Source organism: Ochotona curzoniae, unplaced genomic scaffold (assembly GCF_017591425.1).
Source record: "Ochotona curzoniae isolate NIBS_2020 unplaced genomic scaffold, NIBS_Ocur_1.0 contig_1071, whole genome shotgun sequence".
Taxonomy (NCBI): Eukaryota; Metazoa; Chordata; class Mammalia; order Lagomorpha; family Ochotonidae; genus Ochotona; species Ochotona curzoniae.
The window spans coordinates 17,631,177-17,649,164 of record NW_024464939.1 but is presented as its reverse complement, the minus strand read 5'-3'; the positions used below and the strand labels follow the sequence as shown (position 1 = coordinate 17,649,164).

General features: G+C 41.4%; 1 protein-coding gene across 1 annotated transcript in view; it reads left to right on the top strand.

Annotated features, from left to right (window-relative positions):
• The window catches only part of KCNB2 (potassium voltage-gated channel subfamily B member 2), a 379,889-nt gene extending 362,279 nt beyond the window's left edge, over nucleotides 1-17,610 (top strand). The window contains exon 2 of the mRNA XM_040995668.1: nucleotides 15,466-17,610. Within this exon, the coding sequence (XP_040851602.1) occupies nucleotides 15,466-17,610 (2,145 nt within the window). The remainder of the gene's footprint in view (nucleotides 1-15,465) is intronic.
• The last annotated feature ends 378 nt before the right edge of the window (nucleotides 17,611-17,988 follow it).

Below are 17,988 nucleotides of genomic sequence, written 5' to 3'. Positions count from 1 at the left end.
ATCTTCAGTACTTTCTGGAAGGACAGCTCCACCTGATTTGCAGCAAGAATGGTATCCTCTTAGCCCTGTGCCTTGAGTCTACTTCTTTGTGTCAGTGGTGGCCGTAAGGCACATTTAAAACTCCAGAAAACCATTTTGAAAACAAGAAAGGTGCAGATCTCAAAATGGAGATCAAGAAAATGTTTTTGGAAATTTTTGAACTGGGCCCTATTCACAAGATAGTTGTGTAGCACACAGAATTCAACTTCTGAACACATCTAAGGCATGTGGGCTGCTTGAAGACGTGACCTCTCACCTCCTCTTTGCATCTAGTGGAGGTTTTAGAGGCTACAGGAAGTGAGATGTGGCCAGAGGCTTTGACTGCTTGATTGTGAATGGGTCAGACTTTACTCTGCTAAATTAGGATCCCTAACATGAAATTTCAGAAATAGTTCAAACTTCTACTTAGAAAGTCAAGAAACTCAAAACATGAAAATATTGAGGTCATATGTAAAAATTATCTGAACCTTTGTCACAATATGCATTTTTATTCATAAACTGAATTTTGCAAACTTAGTTTTGCCTTGCTAACCTTGAATCATTATCAACATAAATCTTCTATGAAACTATTTGTTGAATATATGTGGTATTAATTGTGACTGTTAAATAAACACTTAGATATATATCCTAATTTATATATAAATTAGTGTGTGTGTGTATATGTATCCTAATATATATACTCCTGAGAGAACTGACATGTGAATCCAAAACATGATATATTTGCTGTGGCTGTCAATAAAAACTATAAAATCGTTTATATTTAAGTCATATGTAACTTACGTGATCAACGGGCATTTAGTAAGCAAAAATTAGAAATGTTATTGTATTCTAGGCAAATCATATTTAGAAACTCACAAAGGAAGGGAGGCAGGAAATATTATATTGTTAAAATTGTATCTACAAAACCCATTAATTTATTAAAAACATTTCAAAATAACTGAAGAAAACTCATGATATTTGGAAACAACTTATCATTGGTCTATTAGTAATGTTAGCTTCTGTGAAATCTTGAATTATTTGGGGCCAATGTTCTGATATAGTGGGTTAAGCTGCTGCCCTTAATTCCCATATCCCATGTGGGACCAGTTTACATCGTAATTTCTCCATTGCCAGTGTTAGTTCCCTGATAATGTGCCTGAGAAAACAGCAGAAAATTGCTCAAGTGCTTCAGAACCTGCCACCCAACTGGGACCTCTACAAGAAGCTCCTGGCTCCTGGCTGCAGCCTGATGCAGTCCTAGTCATTGTGGCTATCTGGGGAGTGAACCCATGAAAGAAAGATAAATCTCTTTCCTACTCTCCTTCTTTCTTTCTCTGTCGCTCCTCCATAACCCTACCTTTCAAATAAATAAATAAATCCTTTAAAAATACTGAATTATTTCAACAAAGGACCTACTAGAGCAGCAATTTAGTATGACATTTTCTTATGATGTTAAGTAACAAATAACTTTTTAATGATTAATGAAAGTTTAACATTTCAACTTAAATTTCAGGAAATGTCTTGAAGTAAGCCACTGGAATTTATTCAGAATTGCACTTAGCAATATAAGTATGAAAAGTACCAAAGAAAAGCAAGAAAATCTTCATGTCAGAACTTAGAAAGGGTCAATATGGTCAAAATACAGAAGTTGTATGCATGTAGATACGTTGCTGAAAGCCAAAGAGAGAGTAATATAAAAATAAGTTTTGCTGTTGTAGGGAGAGGCAGGTCTCCTGCTTCTCTCACATTGATAGGACTTAGCCAGTCTAGCTTGGGAAACATTGGAATCACATTGCCTCTACATGATTCATCAAAATGTAATAATTTAATAGTAACTATTATATACTTTAGGTAGAAATATGGCCCAGTACACACACACATAAACATCAACAAACACTTTACGGAACCCTTTCTAATATATTTTTCTATTCCTTTCTCATCTACTTTATTTCATGATTTTTTTTTCATTTTACTTGAAAGAGATAAGAGAGACTTTTCCATATATTGCTTCACTCCTTAAATGCCTCCAACAGCCAGGGCTGGACCAGCCTGGAAATTAATCCAGTTCTTCCATCTAAATGGCAAGTATGCAAGGACTTGAGTTACCAACTACTGCTTCTCAGAGTGTGCACCAACAGAAAAATGGGTAGGATACATGATTACAAGAACTCAGATATGAAGTGCAGGCATCCTGAGCAACCTCCACTTCTGTTCCACTGCTTTTTAAAAAGCTGGTTTATGCTCGTGGTTTGTCATTCACTAGTGGATTGCTACACACAACTGTTCTGCACATCGGTGGCTCTCAGAGCTGCTTACCCATATGAGGTTTTTACAGGAGTCTGAATAGTGGAGACAGAGGTACATAGCACCTTCCTGTAAAAATTGATTTAACAAGTTGACTGCCCAGTAATTTTTCACCACTTTGACTTTATAATCTAGACAATGATTTTAAAACTGAGTTTTCAAATTTCCTAACATCAAAGAAATTTTTTTTAGTGCTTACTTAACTGTTTTCCTCTGTTATTTGATAGTATTTCCTTATTTATCTTGCTGCTGAGTAGTCCCACTGGTATAAGTAAGTGACTTTTACATTCTGGGCCTGCTCTAGCTTGTCCGGGTCTGCTATTTAGAATGCAGATGTTAATTAACTACTTAACGAATCCCAGCTATTTGCTTCCAACATTAAATACAACTGAGTCTCTCACAATTAAACTGGTTTTCCTGCTAACTGGGGTTCCAAATGTTGATACCTTTCCTCTGCTTTACAATTTGCTTTGGACGGGAATATATATTAGCAGTGTTTTTTTGTTTGTTTTGCTTGGAAACATTGGTCTTCCAATTTGATTTTCCATGAACTTTTTGAAATATTCTGGTGCTACTCATTTCCTGGGACTATAGTACAGTAGTTAAATCACCACCTGGGATGCCCACATCCCATATGTACGTGCTTAAGTTTGAGTCTCCCCTCTGCTTCTGATCCAGCTTCCTGCCAGTCAACACCCTGGGAGGCATCAGGTGATGCCTAAGGTATGTGGGTTCTTGCTCCCCACTTGATGTGAGACATAAAGAGTTCTGCACTCCTGAGGGACAGATACCCTGGCCACTGAACTGAGTCACTGAATAAAAATGTGTGGGAGAGCTTCCAGTTTTGAATGACATTTTTTTTTTCCGTTGTCTACATTTGCCCAGTGCCTCTCAAATTTGAATGCCAAAATTCCTTGGAAAACTCGTGAAGATGCACTCAGCACTCTGCAGATGATAGAATGAGTCCATGATTGTCCACAACCAAAAGCTATCAAAAGCAGATTCCTTCTGCCAAATAAACCTTCCTCAGTCACCAACAAATACAGCAGTGCTCAGGCCCGTTTAACTGGAGTCCCCTCACTTTTTTGCTGCCAAGCCAAGCAGGACTCAAAGGCCCTCATTTGTGATGCCTGGCATTGGCTGTGAAGGACACCTGTCATAGTATCAACAAGCATCTGTGACTTGCTGCTGCTCAGAGGGCCTTCCCTGATTGCAGACAAACAGAAATCAGGATGAGCTTTCCACATCGCAGCTGGACTTGGCTCCCCTCTAACTTTTCCCTTGGCATTGAATGTTGATCCATTTCCTTGCATGTCTTCTGTTTGTGGGTATTCCATAATGTGGGTTTAATGATGTTGACCCCCTAAGTACTTTCCAGAAGAGGTTCATTGCAGAAGTTCACCACTAGGAAACTGCATTGATGGCTTTTGTTTTTACAGTCTTTAGCTAGGGGTGTAATGGTGGAAATAAATTCTTGCAATGCCTTGTTAATAGGGATTGAGGAGCTGTTGAGGCCAGTAAGATGTCCAAGGAACAATGCCAGTTTTTAATGGCACTTTATCTCTGGAAATGTAAAAGACTTCCTGACAGAAATTGCAGCTTGAGTGAGTTCAGAATAATTCAACCAGTAAACACAGTTTCAGGGAAAAGTGAGTGTAAATAAGTTTTTACACTATCACTGTATTTTTGCCCAGTAAAATTTCAGAATGGATCCTTAGGATAAAATTTCATAAAAGAAAGCAATTCTGGTAAATAATACAATGTGTATCTCATATTTTTCCAAGTGCCAATAACCTGTTGTTTAAAAGAAAAAGATATATCTATTTCAAAGTCTAAAAGTCTTATCAGTATGGCATGTGGAAATATTTCAAAAATATGTGATGATTTAAATCAAAAAGTTACTGGATTTTCTACTTGTATAGGATGATAATAGATGGGATCATTACTGTGGTGCGGTGGGTAAGCTGTAACTTGCATCACCAGCATCCCATATCCCAGTTGCTCTGCTTCCAATACAGCTCTCTGCTAATGTGCTAGCAAAAACAGTGGAAGATGACCCAACTGCTTAGGCCCTGCCACACTTGTGGGAAACCAGGATAGAGTTCTGAGCTCCTGGGATTGGCCTGGCCTAACCCCATCTATTGAGGTCATTTGGGGTGTGAACCTCTCTCTCTATAGATAGATAGATGATGAATAGATAATAGATAGGTACATAGATTATAGATAGATAGATAGATAGATAGATAGATAGATAGATAGATAGATCTACCTCTCCCCACCATACTTTCTTTCTCTCTCTCCCTATTCTCTCTGTTACTCTGATATTCAGATAAAGAAAACAAGTTTTAAAGATTTTTTTATTGCAAAAGCAGATCTACAGAGAGTAGAGACAGAGAGAAAGATCCTCCATCTGCTGATTCATTCCTCACGTGCCTACATCAAATAGAGCTGAGCCGATCCAAAGCGAGGCACCAGGAGTTTCCTCCGGGACTCCTACATGGACGCAGGGTTCCAAGGCTTTGGGTAGTCCTCTACTGCTTTCCCAGGCCATAAGCCAGTAGCTGGATGGGAAGTGGAGCATCCAGAACACAAACTGGTGCCCATATGGGGTGCTGGCAGCTGCAGGTTGAGAATTAGCCTGTTGAACCGTAGCACCAGCCCTTCAGTTCATAAATGTTTGCTCACTTACCTCCTCTTTCCCCTTCACTAAGGCCATTGTAGTAGAAACACTTCTTTTTGTCTTTGGCTCTGCCCTGCAATCACCCCTATATATTGTAGTCAGATCTTTCCTAGATCTAAATCTCAGTGTACCATTTCTGGCTTTCCTTTGCCTGAACCCTTTATTAGCATTTGCTTCTTGCAGCAGCATCCTAAAGTTTGGCAAATCCCGTAATCACCTGGAAGACTTGATCAATTATGGATTTCTGGGTCTTTCCCCCATGTTTCTGATCTAGTAAGAATGAAATGGACCCTAGGATTTCCCTTCTAGCAAGTTGCCACGTAAAGCTGGTGTTGATGGTCTGATACTCCTGGTCTGGTGACCATACTTAGAAAAAAATTGTGCTGCAGAGGAAGCCCATCAAACTCTTCATCATTGTTTCAGTTTGCCCTTTGCCTGACTTCTCAGGAATACCCAGCCTCTGCCCTTCTCTTTGCCTCCAGTCACACCTTTGTCAGTTCCGTTGGGTAAGTTGGGCCCTGCACAAATGATGGAAGCATCTTTCATATGATAGTCTCTTCATTGGTGCCCTCTGGAATGCATTAGTGCAGTGTTTATGTATGCTGTCACTTACAGAGGTCCTGAAATCCTCACAAGCTCCTCCTTTCCTGGCTTCTTTATGGATGTGCCCAGCCACACAAAATTACATAGAATACTCTGAGCAAACTAAAATGTTTTGGTCTTCACACTCTTTCTCCTCACCCTCTCTTTGCAATCTATGTTATGACCTTTATGCCATTTTCTGCAGTGGAACCTCTTCCTTTCCTTTGAGGCTTTTCCTCTAAACATATGAATTGTTCTTAGGACAAATAAAATATTTTTTCCAACAAAAAGAAAGAATATTAACAGAATATTGGAAGAGCTACAAATAGTCAAAACACTCTAGGTGTATAAAATCTGGCTTTTCTACCCTAGATATTCATATCTTTCAAGGAACTAGGAAACAGGGGTAGGCGTTGTGACAGAATAGGTTAGACCTTCACTTGAAATTCCCACAGCCCATATCAGAGTATCTGGGATCAAGTCTCACCTCCACATCTGATCCAGCTTCCTGATAATGCATACCCCATGGAGGTAGCAGGTGAAAGCGCAAGTATTGGAGTTCCTACCACATCCATGGTAAACACGCATGGCATTTCAAACTCTTTGTTCCCAGCTGACCCAGCCCGAGTCGTGAGCATTAGAGGGTGAGCCAACAGATCCAATTTCCTTTCTGTCTCTCTTTCCATATACATATATGGAGACCCGGAGAAGCTTTGAGCTCCTGGCTTAGGATCGGCCCAGACTTGGAGACTGAACCAGTGATTGGGAGATCCTCTCCTTCTTTCTTTGCAAATGTCTTTCAAATAACAATATTTTTATTTAAATTTTTACATTTTAAATAAAAACAAAAAAATTAAAATTTTTTATTTAAAAAGTGAAAATGACTAAGTAACTATCTTAGAGGAACCTAAAGAAAATTGTTAAGAATTAGAAAAAAGAGAGAAAATTTTCCATTATCTTACTTTGTTCTAAGTCTCCACTTAGCTATTTTTATTTTTATGCACATGATCATTTCATGAGCTATACTTGTAAACATATGTTTACTAAAGGTACATTTGATACATTCAATATTATACATACATTCAAAATTATTCAATATTATTCATTTTTTGCTAGTTTTATGTGATGTACTTCTTATTGATGGCTTTTTACCCATTGAGGTGAGAATTGCCACTGGTTTGATCTTGTTCTGGCTACATACTGACTTTGGGCTTTTTCTTTCCAAAAGGATACATTTGCTTATGTATATTTGGAAGTGAGATTTGTTAACCTATCACAGGCATATCAATTAAGAGGTCATTTTTATTATTTTTCTGTGAAGCTTTATGCAGATCAGTGATATGTGTGTATAGATGATTGTGAGTGTGTGTGTAATGTAAAAGGTTCATGAAAATGGAGTTAAAAATAAACTTATCTTGGTGTGGTCAGCAGATTTGAAAGTTATGTACACGCCCAAATTTATTTCAGTTTCAAATTTGCAATAGCTATGATATAAAACCAACCTAGATTTCCATCAACTGATAATTGAATACAGAAAATGTGGTATATTCAGCCATGAAACAAAGTGAAATATTGACATTTACAACAAAATGGATGCAACTGAAGATCATTATGCTAAGTGAAACATGCCAAACTCAAAAAGAAAAAGACTGTATTCCTCTTAGTTGTGGTAGTTAATACATATAGACACACTACTATAACTTCAATGGCCTGTGACTATTTATAAACTTATTATAGATGAATGAAGTGGGCATATTTTCATTTGACTGCTATTGTGCTTTTAAGTACACACTCTGATATGAGATATGTATGTGCTCCCTAAGTGGTGACTTAACCCTCTGAGCCACAGCAACTTACCTAATAAATTCATGCTTTAATAACATGTTCCACAAGTTTTCTGCAGTGCATCTTATGTATATGTGTGACATATATTTTAGTGGATAACCTACATTCTTTATTCTCAATGGCTTAACATTTTATTGTGCTGGCATGCATCTAGCCAGATCTGTACTTGAAACTACCACTTCACTAACGAGTTGGATTAGCTGCAGTCTCCAAATTATACTCAGTGAAAGAAGGAGATATACAGTGAATCCAACATTTCTCTTTAAGAAATGTATCATTCTTCGAGAGTGAAACCCAAAGATAATACGTAGCTAGAACAACAACAAAAAAAGTCGGGGTGGGGAAGCAATTGTCTTACTATAGTGGAGAAAAGGAAATTAAGAAAAACTGTAGGGCTTAAAATTTGTAAATCTGTTTGGTTCAAAATGGACTATTTGTAATATGAATTTATATTGTTAAAAATAGTCTACGACTAATGAAATTATTTAGGCTGGCTTTCAGAATGGTTAGTAAATGAAAATGGCACACAGTCTTAGGTGAGCAAAAAAAAGTTGGCTTCTTCAGGGTCCATTTTCAAAATCAATCTCTCTTTTTTTTCTCTCCTCTACTCCCTCCTCCTCTCTCATTCATTTATTCAAAATAAGCTTGCAAGCGCTTGCCTTACGTTAAGCACTGTGTTAAATTCCATAAAAAAAATCAGTAGTTACTGCCTTCCATAATTCTAAATTCCTATTTTAGAACAAAACTGGCTCACATGAAATTGTCAAATGGTTATTCAAGAATGCTGTAAGTCTGTATGTGTATGGCAGGAGCTGATTAAAACTCTAACTTAAGCTCAAAGGGGTTGAGGGTAGAAGAGACAGTTTATCAGACAGTACTACTCAAAGGCAGAAAGAAGAGTCCAGCATTGTGACATAGTGTATAAAACCACCACCCACAGCACCAGCATCCCATGTCATTCAGGTGCTGGTTCAAATCCTGGCTGCTCCACTTCTTAATCCAATTCCCTGCTAATGGTCTGGGGAAATCAGTGGAGGATGCCCCACGTGCTTGGGCCTCTGCCTACATATGGGAGACCCAGAAGAAGCTCCTGTCTCCTGGCTTTAGCCTGGCCTAGCCCTGGCCATGTTGGTCATCTGGGGAGTGAGCCAATAAATGAAAGATTCTCTTCTCTGTCTCTGCCTCTCTCTCACACTTCCCCTGTAGTTCTGACTTTCAAATAAATAAATAAATCATTACAAAAGAAGAAGAAGGTGGCAGAGGTAGAAGCTCCCAAAATACAAGCCTGTGGCCCCTCTTTCTGTTACTACTTCTACTATTGTGATTCTATCCCAGCAGTACCTAACCATCTCAGTTCAAACTTCCAGGATTCCAGGAGTAAGAAAAATCTGACTTGGCCTCCTGCAGCAGAGTGTCTTCTGGGTCAACAGTCCAAAGAGGTAGGATTGACAGGTCATGTACAGAATGCCTAGTTAAATTTGAATTTAAAAAGAACAGAAAGTTGTTTTTCTGTATATCATATCCAGATGTTATTAATTACCCCTGATTTTTACTTCTTACATCTGATAACCCTACAAGGAACTTTCTGAGTGCAGGCCAGGCAGAAAAGGGAGAACTGTGAGTTCAAGTCAATTCAAAAGCATCTGTCATTTGTGCCATGCACACAGGAAGTAAACCCTTGGCACACCAACGGGAAGACTTCATTCAACTTCTTATATTCCTTTCAGCTCAGTCAAGTGGAAGACGGAGGGTCAGAGGAAGTGGGCAGATGTTAAGAACAATCTAAGTTAGGAAATTCTTGATTCATTTTCATCAAGCAACTGTATGGGCCATGCAACTGACCATAATGTCTTTTTAGGATATTCAAAGATTATACCCTTTATGCCATGCAACTGACCATAATGTCTTTTTAGGATATTCAAAGATTCACCACCTGGACTTTGTGGTCATATTCAGATGAAAAGTTGGTTCCTCTCAGGACTCAGCATAAATTTATATATGATTTTGTAAGTTCTCAAATAAGTAGGGTAATTAACACATTATTATTTATAAACTGATACCCTGTATTTACCTTGATTTATCCTCAAAACAACATTATGCAGGTCAAAAACAAAACAAAACAAATAAAAATAGTCCATAAGGGAATACTGAGTCCCAGAAGTACCCATAGTCATAAAGTTAACAAAGTATTGGGACCAGGGTTCAAATTTAGATGTTTTTGTCTCCTGTATTACCCACACCCCTTGCCACTGTCACTATCTCAATCTTTTTGTCTATAAAGTGAGGAGAGTATGTCTAATCTCCTCATGTTGGCTGATTTTTATAGTCTGAAAAAGCTAAGCTGTTACATGAAAACCCATTCAGTGCCTGGCACTATAGCCTAGGGGCTGAATCCTTGCCTTGCATGTGCCACGATCCCATAGGGGTGCCGGTTCTTGTCCTGGCTGCCCCACTTCCCATCCAGTTCCCTGACTGTGGCTTGGGAAAGCAGTATGGGATAGCCCAAAGCCTTGGGACCCTGCACCCATGTGGGAGACCCAGAAGGAGCTCCTGGCTCCTGGCTTTGGATTGGCTCAGCTCTGGCCATTGTGGCCACCTAGCAAGTTAACCAGCAGACAGAAGATCCTTCTTTCCCTATCTGCTTCTCTCTATGAATCTGCCTTTCCAATAGAAATAGATAGAATCTTAGAAAGAAAGGGGAAAAATAAAGAAAACTCATTCAAAGAATGAACCCCTACTCATTCTTCCATCCTTACCCCAAACTGTGTCATTCACACAATACAGAGAAGAATTTAAGTGTGTAGGTTGTGCTTTCCTGGGAGGGAAAATAAGTGGTACACAGATCACCATGGTTCCTGCCCTGGAGGAGCTGAGAGAAGCAGCCAGGTCTCTGCTCTTCCAAGCTTGGCCACTCCGTGTTTTCACTTTTGGGCTCCTATTACCTAAGCAGGGATTGCCTAGTCATGGGAGTGGGAGTTACTGCCACAGCCACACTGCTGCTCCTTTCTTTGCAGAGTATAACTAGGAATAATATTAAACCTTGTCCGACCCCAATGAATCACTTCCTAGAATTTGATCTTGCAAAATACAGAAATATATCATGAGTAGTGAAACAAGACATATTTCAGGAGATAACTAAGAAAATATTTGAACACAATCATTAGTCATCAGATAAGCAGAAGTTCTCTCTGTAAAGATTTTGTTTTTGTATTGAGAATGAAAAAACCAGAAATGCTCTGCTAAGATGCCAAACTGGGCTACTTCTCCTGAGCTGCTGCTTCATGGAGGAAAGGCACCCTGCAGGCTCTCCGCGACTCTAATTTATATGTGAATGGCATTCCATTCAGCAGCTGCAGCCACATAGAAGTGAAATGACAATCCTGGAACCCTGTGCTCTCCAGGCCCAACATGCTTTTGTAAACAACTGCATCTTTTGGAAATCCTCATTCTTTGTGTGTGATCATGCAATTTCAGCTCTTAAGGGATCCATACCTGCAACTGCAGACCCAATAAGAATGTTCAAGCACAGGATCCGTTCTGTTGTGGGAGAGCTCGAAGGCATTTGAGAGAAGGAGTCGAAGAGTCAGCTAAAGGCCTTCATGCCTAAAGAACACCCGGGGAGTCAAGGCATCTGAGCCGATAGGACGGAAAACAGCCACACCTGGTTCTTTCCTTTTGGTGCAATCAGAGAAGTTACATGTTCTGGTTTGCTGCATACGCTAGTCGAAAATAGCGACAAATAAAAGATGGATGGAAGGATGAATATCCTAATATTCTTACCAATTCCTTGCCCTTTCCCTCAGCCTTTGGCCTTTGGCTGATGGGGTCCAAAATGCTAACATTCTATCTGCCTATTCTGAAATGTAAAAATCTCTCATGTTTCTAAGAATGTTTGTCATAGACACACCTTTTTTCTCTTGTCAATAAAACAAGTTAATCCTCTCCTAAAAGTTCATATCCTTATGTTTGCGTAGTTTTCCATTGATGATCAAGTCTGAAGAAATACCACATCCTACCAAAAAATAAAGCAGGAGCGCTGAAAGGAAAGAGAAAATAAAGTGGGAATCACACAATCCCAAAACTTAAAATCTCTAAAGTTATTTTAGCAGCAACATGAGCTCCCTGAAGACAATAGCAGGATCTAGTTGCTTATGGTACAAGAATGGATGGGATCTTACTATGTAACGCACGGACATTTTCATGGTTTTTTGTGCAGTGTTGAATGCCAGTAAATATGCAGCAGATTAAATACACATGAAACCCAGACAACAAAACTTTCTGAATTTTTTCAGACACAAAACAACTCCAATTCAACTGAAGCAACCTCAATCAAACTCTTTCCTAAGTATTGGCAAACTAAAGTTCAGTCCTAAAGAAAATAAAGTGCAGTTGCTGCATTCGACACACTGTGACTCAGATGAAATGATGTTTGAAAGTGTCAAACCTGGGCCTGGCGCAGTAGCCTAGTGGCTGAAGTGCTCGCCTTGCATGCGCTGGGATCTCATAGGAGCGCTGGTTCTAATCCTGGTGGCCCCGATTCCCATCCTGCTCCCTGCTTGTGGCCTGGGAAAGTAGTTGAGTACTCCCCAAAGCCTTGGGACGCTGCAGCCATGTGAGAGACCTGGAGGAGGCTCCGTGCTCCTGGCTTTGGATTGGCTCAATTCAAGCCGTTGTGGCCACTTGAGAAGTTAATCATTGGATGTACAAACCTAATTAATTTTCTGGACGTGAGAGAAATGCTTTGAACTCTACAGGCTCTAAAGGCCAAGTGTTGAAGTGGATAATGATTTAAAACCCTAACTCTAGCAGTGGGCATTTGGCACAGTGGCTAAGCCTCAGCTTGGGATGATTGCATACGTAGGTCCAAGTCTTCAGCTTCTTTCTAATGTGCTTCCTGGGAGGCAGAAAGTTATGTATCAACTCCCTGGGTCTCTGCCAGCCAGGTGGAAGGCTTGCACTGAGTTCCAGGCTCCTAGCTTCAGCTGCACCCCGCCCAGTTGTTGTGAGCCTTTGAGGAAAGAAACGGCACATGGGAAATCTCTCAGGGTCTGCCTGTCTTGTCACTCGCAGTCTCTCTACCTTTACAAGAAATAAATCAATAAAACAAAACAAAAAACCCTGAGTGGATGAATCGAATTTGTGCGATTTTGATAAATGAGGAAATATCTATACACTGTAAGTGTTTTCTGTGCTAAAGTAAATAGCCATGTTAAGAGAGAAAGCTGTAGCTGAGCGTAAAATTTCACATTTATTTTATTTATTGTGTTTAAAACAACTGCGCAATAAGACAATAAATGTGCATTTGGCTTATTGCTCCACATATCACCTTGGGTACATATTGAATAATTTGTCTAAAGTCTTGTCTTTCTGGGAGAACTCCAAGCTTCACATGATATTTAAATAAACCATTCCTCTAAATTGAGAGCAAATGGATTTTGACAGATTGGATTTAAACATGAGACAGAAAATAGCACACTTCAATACCTTATGGTTTCTTTGACACGAACATGTTGTTGCTAAGGGTTTCAGTGTTGGGCTTTTTCTTCAGTAATGCTTTTTGTTCAGGAATGTATTGCAGATCATGTTGTATATATGCTACATTTCAAGTGTTGAAGGTCACCATATTTGTTAAGTTGGAATCACCTAGACTACAGACTGGATTCATACTACATCATGTTTTATCTTTTTCCCGAAATTGTCTGCAGAAGTAAGATCGTCTATGGCCCAGCTATGATTATGAAGTTCATGAGAAAACTGCAGGCCTGCCTTAGAGCTTCAACTCTGTTGTTTGCAGAAAATATTGGAAGATAATATAATAGACTTGCTTGCATTTCTACTTTTCTCCCTTTTCTGTGGAGAGATAGCTATCAGTGAAATGTATCCAAAGTAAGAAAAGAGAGGAGACAAGTGTGAAAACCTAAAGTATGGATTAGACATACAGTAAGAGTGGCAGCAGTTCTGAATACTTAAAATGTCAAAATATGTGTCGGCAATGGTGAGACCCCCTAGAAGTCAACAGGAGACCAGTTCGCTAATGGTATGAGGGTTTGAACGGATGGGATCTGACGAGAGCCTCCCCAGGAGTAGTTTAGTGATGTGGTAATACCAGCCTAATGTTAGCTTCTGGAGCTAGAGATTCCAGGCAAGCATTCCCAGCTTGTTTTAAACAAACCATCGGACTCTATTCACTATCAGTAGATTTCTCTGAATCTTGTTGCAGATGCTTCAAGTGTTAGTCTTCACAGTCTTAGAGTAGATGAGAACTTTTTTCTCTTTTGAGTCACCAATCTGTATTTTTAAAGCAAATTGTGAAGTACACTCAAGCAAAAAGTATTTAATGTATAACTAAGCAGGAAATACAAAGCATTAATAATATTCTCCTGTAAGTTAAAGGGCCATCTATAACACATTATAAAATATTTTATTCTAGGGTTTTCCTAATAGCAGTTTCAGAGGAGAGATGACAGGTGGAAGAACAGGAAGAATAAACAACGACAGGAAGCCAAAAAGGAGAGAGGAGGAAAGGAAAGGAGAAACTTGGTTGTAGAGAAACTTAGGACAAAGAAGAAAGTGGATGAAGAAAGTAGATGCATGTTGATTTTTCACGAACTGAGCTGTATGGCTCTGTTGGCCTAGTGCTATAGCTGTATCGTTTATAAGTGTAGTTTCATGGACTTTCCACATATCCAGTCTCAGCTTTCTATTTCCAGACTGAAGTCCTAGGTCATTGCTTCCTCTATAACACAGGGACCTTTCATTTATTTAGCAGTGACTATGTACCAAGTAATCTTTACAACCACTGTGAGGCAGCTACGACTTTTGTCTCATTCAACAAATTTATAAACTGAGACACAGAGCAGTTAAACAATGTGCCCTCAGCCACCTTGTAAGCAGTAGTTGCGGCCGTGTTCACACTTCCTGACAGTAGAACCCAGTTCCTTGGTCCTCTTGCCACTTCTTTCTGAGCTCTTCTTTCCTGCTACGTGCTACACTGTGCTCCTATTTCCACTGCCTAAAACCATGTACCCTGCACTGAGATCATCACGGATGCTAATCAAGCTTTCCTTGATGGGATCTTTGTTGTCTGTGTGAAATGAGCCCTTCCTCTTTCTTTACCCTGTGAAGCTGGTCAGAAGTCCACACACCCAAGACTGGGGTCACACGGCCTCACTTCCACTGTCAGTGCTCACAGAAGGTGTATTCTGTCTCAACATGTAGGTCTGCAGGTTCTTGTGTCTTGGTTGTAGAATAAAACCTCTCTAGATCGGGGATTCTGTCTAGCTTATGTAGCATGTAAGATGTACACAGAAGTAAACAAACACTAGAAGATTCAGAGAAAACTTACAGGCTAGAGAACCGCAGTTCCTAACTCCAACTTCCTGCTTTTGTTAGACCATGGGAGGCTGCAGGTTATGGCTCAAGTACTTGGGTTCCTGTCACTCACAGCAGAGACCCATACCAGCTTCCAGTTTCAGCCTGGACCTCTTTTAACCATTGCATGTATTTGGGAAATGAATCAGAGACTAGAACCATTCTCTCTCTCTCCCCACCCTCAGTATTCATTATTAATTCTCTCTCTCTCTCTTTCTCTCCCCCCACTCCCAATATTCTCTCTCCCCCTCTCTCTTTCTTTCACTCCCTTGCTTTTTTTCCTTCTGTGTCTCTTTCAAATACATAAATGAGTTTTTAAAGAGGAAAGAGTTACAATTGACTGAGAGGAGAAAGATCATTCCCCTAATTATTCCAGGCACAGGGCCCCATCCACATAATCATGCCTGGGAACAAACAGGCATTGATGAGGGAAAGAGGCTTTTTTCAAGTTGCTTTGGTCCTAGAATTTAAGTGAGCATTAGGCTCCCAAGTGAAATGAATTCTTCAAAAGTGGCTATGTTTGTGTTTGTTAGGGAAATTTTCAAGACCTTGGGAAAGCATGGGACATTCCACAGTGTTTGAAGCATCATGGAGCCAGTGTCGGCCAGGCAACCATGTTAGCAACTGTGAACCTTGGCTAATGTGGACTTTATTCTCTCTTCCAGATCTTAGCCATCGTGTCTATCCTGTTCATCATCCTTTCCACCATCGCTCTGTCTCTCAACACACTACCAGAGCTGCAGGAAATGGATGAATTTGAGCAACCCAGTGACAACCGTCAGCTGGCACACGTGGAAGCTGTGTGCATTGCTTGGTTCACCATGGAATATCTTTTGCGCTTCCTGTCCTCGCCCAATAAGTGGAAGTTCTTTAAAGGCCCACTGAACATCATCGATTTGTTGGCCATCTTGCCGTACTACGTCACCATATTCCTCACAGAGTCCAACAAGAGCGTGCTGCAGTTTCAGAACGTGAGGCGTGTGGTCCAGATCTTCCGAATCATGCGCATCCTCCGGATCTTGAAGCTTGCCAGACACTCGACAGGTCTGCAGTCCCTGGGCTTCACCCTGAGACGCAGCTACAACGAACTGGGCTTGTTGATACTATTTTTAGCCATGGGGATCATGATATTCTCCAGCCTTGTATTTTTTGCTGAGAAGGATGAGGATGCTACCAAGTTCACTAGTATCCCTGCATCTTTTTGGTGGGCCACCATCACCATGACCACCGTGGGCTATGGTGACATCTACCCAAAGACATTATTGGGGAAAATTGTGGGTGGTCTGTGCTGTATTGCCGGAGTTCTGGTGATTGCTCTACCTATCCCAATCATCGTGAATAATTTTTCTGAATTTTACAAGGAGCAGAAACGCCAGGAGAAGGCGATTAAGAGGAGAGAAGCTCTTGAGCGGGCCAAACGGAATGGAAGTATTGTGTCCATGAATTTAAAGGATGCCTTCGCTCGAAGCATGGAGCTGATTGATGTGGCCGTGGAGAAAGCCGGAGAGTCAGCCAATACCAAGGACTCAGCCGATGATAACCACCTGTCTCCAAGCAGGTGGAAGTGGGCCAGGAAGGCCCTGTCAGAGTCCAGCTCCAACAAGTCCTTTGAGAATAAGTACCAGGAGGTGAGCCAGAAGGACTCCCACGAGCAACTGAACAACACCTCTTCCTCTAGCCCACAGCACCTGAGTGCCCAGAAACTGGAGATGCTCTACAATGAGATCACCAAGACACAGCAGCACTCTCACCAGGCCCCGGACAGCCAGGAGCAGCCTGAGAGGCCGGCTGCCTTCCAGGAAGAGATAGAAATGGAAGAAGTGGTCTGCCCTCAGGAGCAGCTGGCCGTGGCGCAGACCGAGGTCATCGTGGACATGAAGAGCACCTCCAGCATCGACAGCTTCACGAGCTGTGCCACCGACTTCACCGAGACCGAGAGGTCGCCTGTGCCGCCACCCTCCGCATCTCACCTGCACACAAAGTTCCCCATTGACTTCCCAGGGACAGAAGAGCACCAAAGAGCCAGGGGTCCCCCGTTTCTGACACTCACCCGGGAAAAAGGACCCACCACCGCCAGGGACGGCACCCTGGATTATGCCCCTGTGGACAGAACTGTAAACCTCGAGGCTGCTGGCCCCCCATGCGGGCTCCTTGGGTCACTGCAGTCTGACAGTGCTGCCACCGATAGCCCCAAGAGCTCGCTAAAAGGCAGCAACCCACTCAAGTCCAGGTCCCTCAAAGTGAACTTTAAGGAAAGCAGAGGCAGTGCCCCCCAGACCCCGCCCAGCACAGCCAGGCCGCTGCCAGTCACCACAGCGGACTTTTCACTCAGCACCCCGCAGCATATCAGTACCATCCTGCTGGAGGAGAGCCCCGCCCAGGCAGATAGGCCCTTCCTGGACTCTCAGGCCCTAGCACATTGTCCGGGACTTGCCAAAGGGCCCTCCCCTCGGTTCCCCAAGCAGAAACTCTTTGCTTTCCCTTCCAGGGAGAGGCGGAGCTTCACCGAGATAGACACAGGGGAAGATGAAGATTTCTCAGAGCTCCAAACGCCAAGAGCGGACAAGCCGGCAGACGCCAGCCCCAATTGCTTGGCAGAGAAAGCTCTGAGTGAAGAGGGCTGTGCTGGCTCTTCCTCGCCCCAGAGCACAGGTCGCAACTGTAGGCAAGACACTTACCATGCTGCGGGTGAAGTCCAGAAAGACAGTAATCAAGAAGGGTACAATATGGAAAACCACTTGTTCTCCCCAGAAATCCAGTCCAACCCAGAAGACACAGGTTACTGTCCCTCCCGGGAAACCAGCATGTAACTAGTTACAAAAGCAATAATAAACAAACTTGTTTCTTTAAAAACGAGGTTACTAATGCCTGTGAACTAGAACATGGAAGCCCCCTCCCCCCCCAAAAGAAGTGCATAAAATGTTATTTTTGCATGGCATAAGCAGTTTAGTTCAAGTACTGTTTAAATAGTCAAGACTGCATTTTGTAACAAACTAAACGCAAATGACTCACGAACAGTGAACAAATAAAGAGAGCTCTATTAGGAACTAGTTCCCGGCAATGTCTGACATTTTTGATCCTTTCATTTCAAATTGTAGGCAGGTTTTTAAGTTGGAATTTTCCTGTTACAATGAATTTTAGAATTTGCACATGAAGGATGAATGTCATCGCACGCATTGGTAATTGTG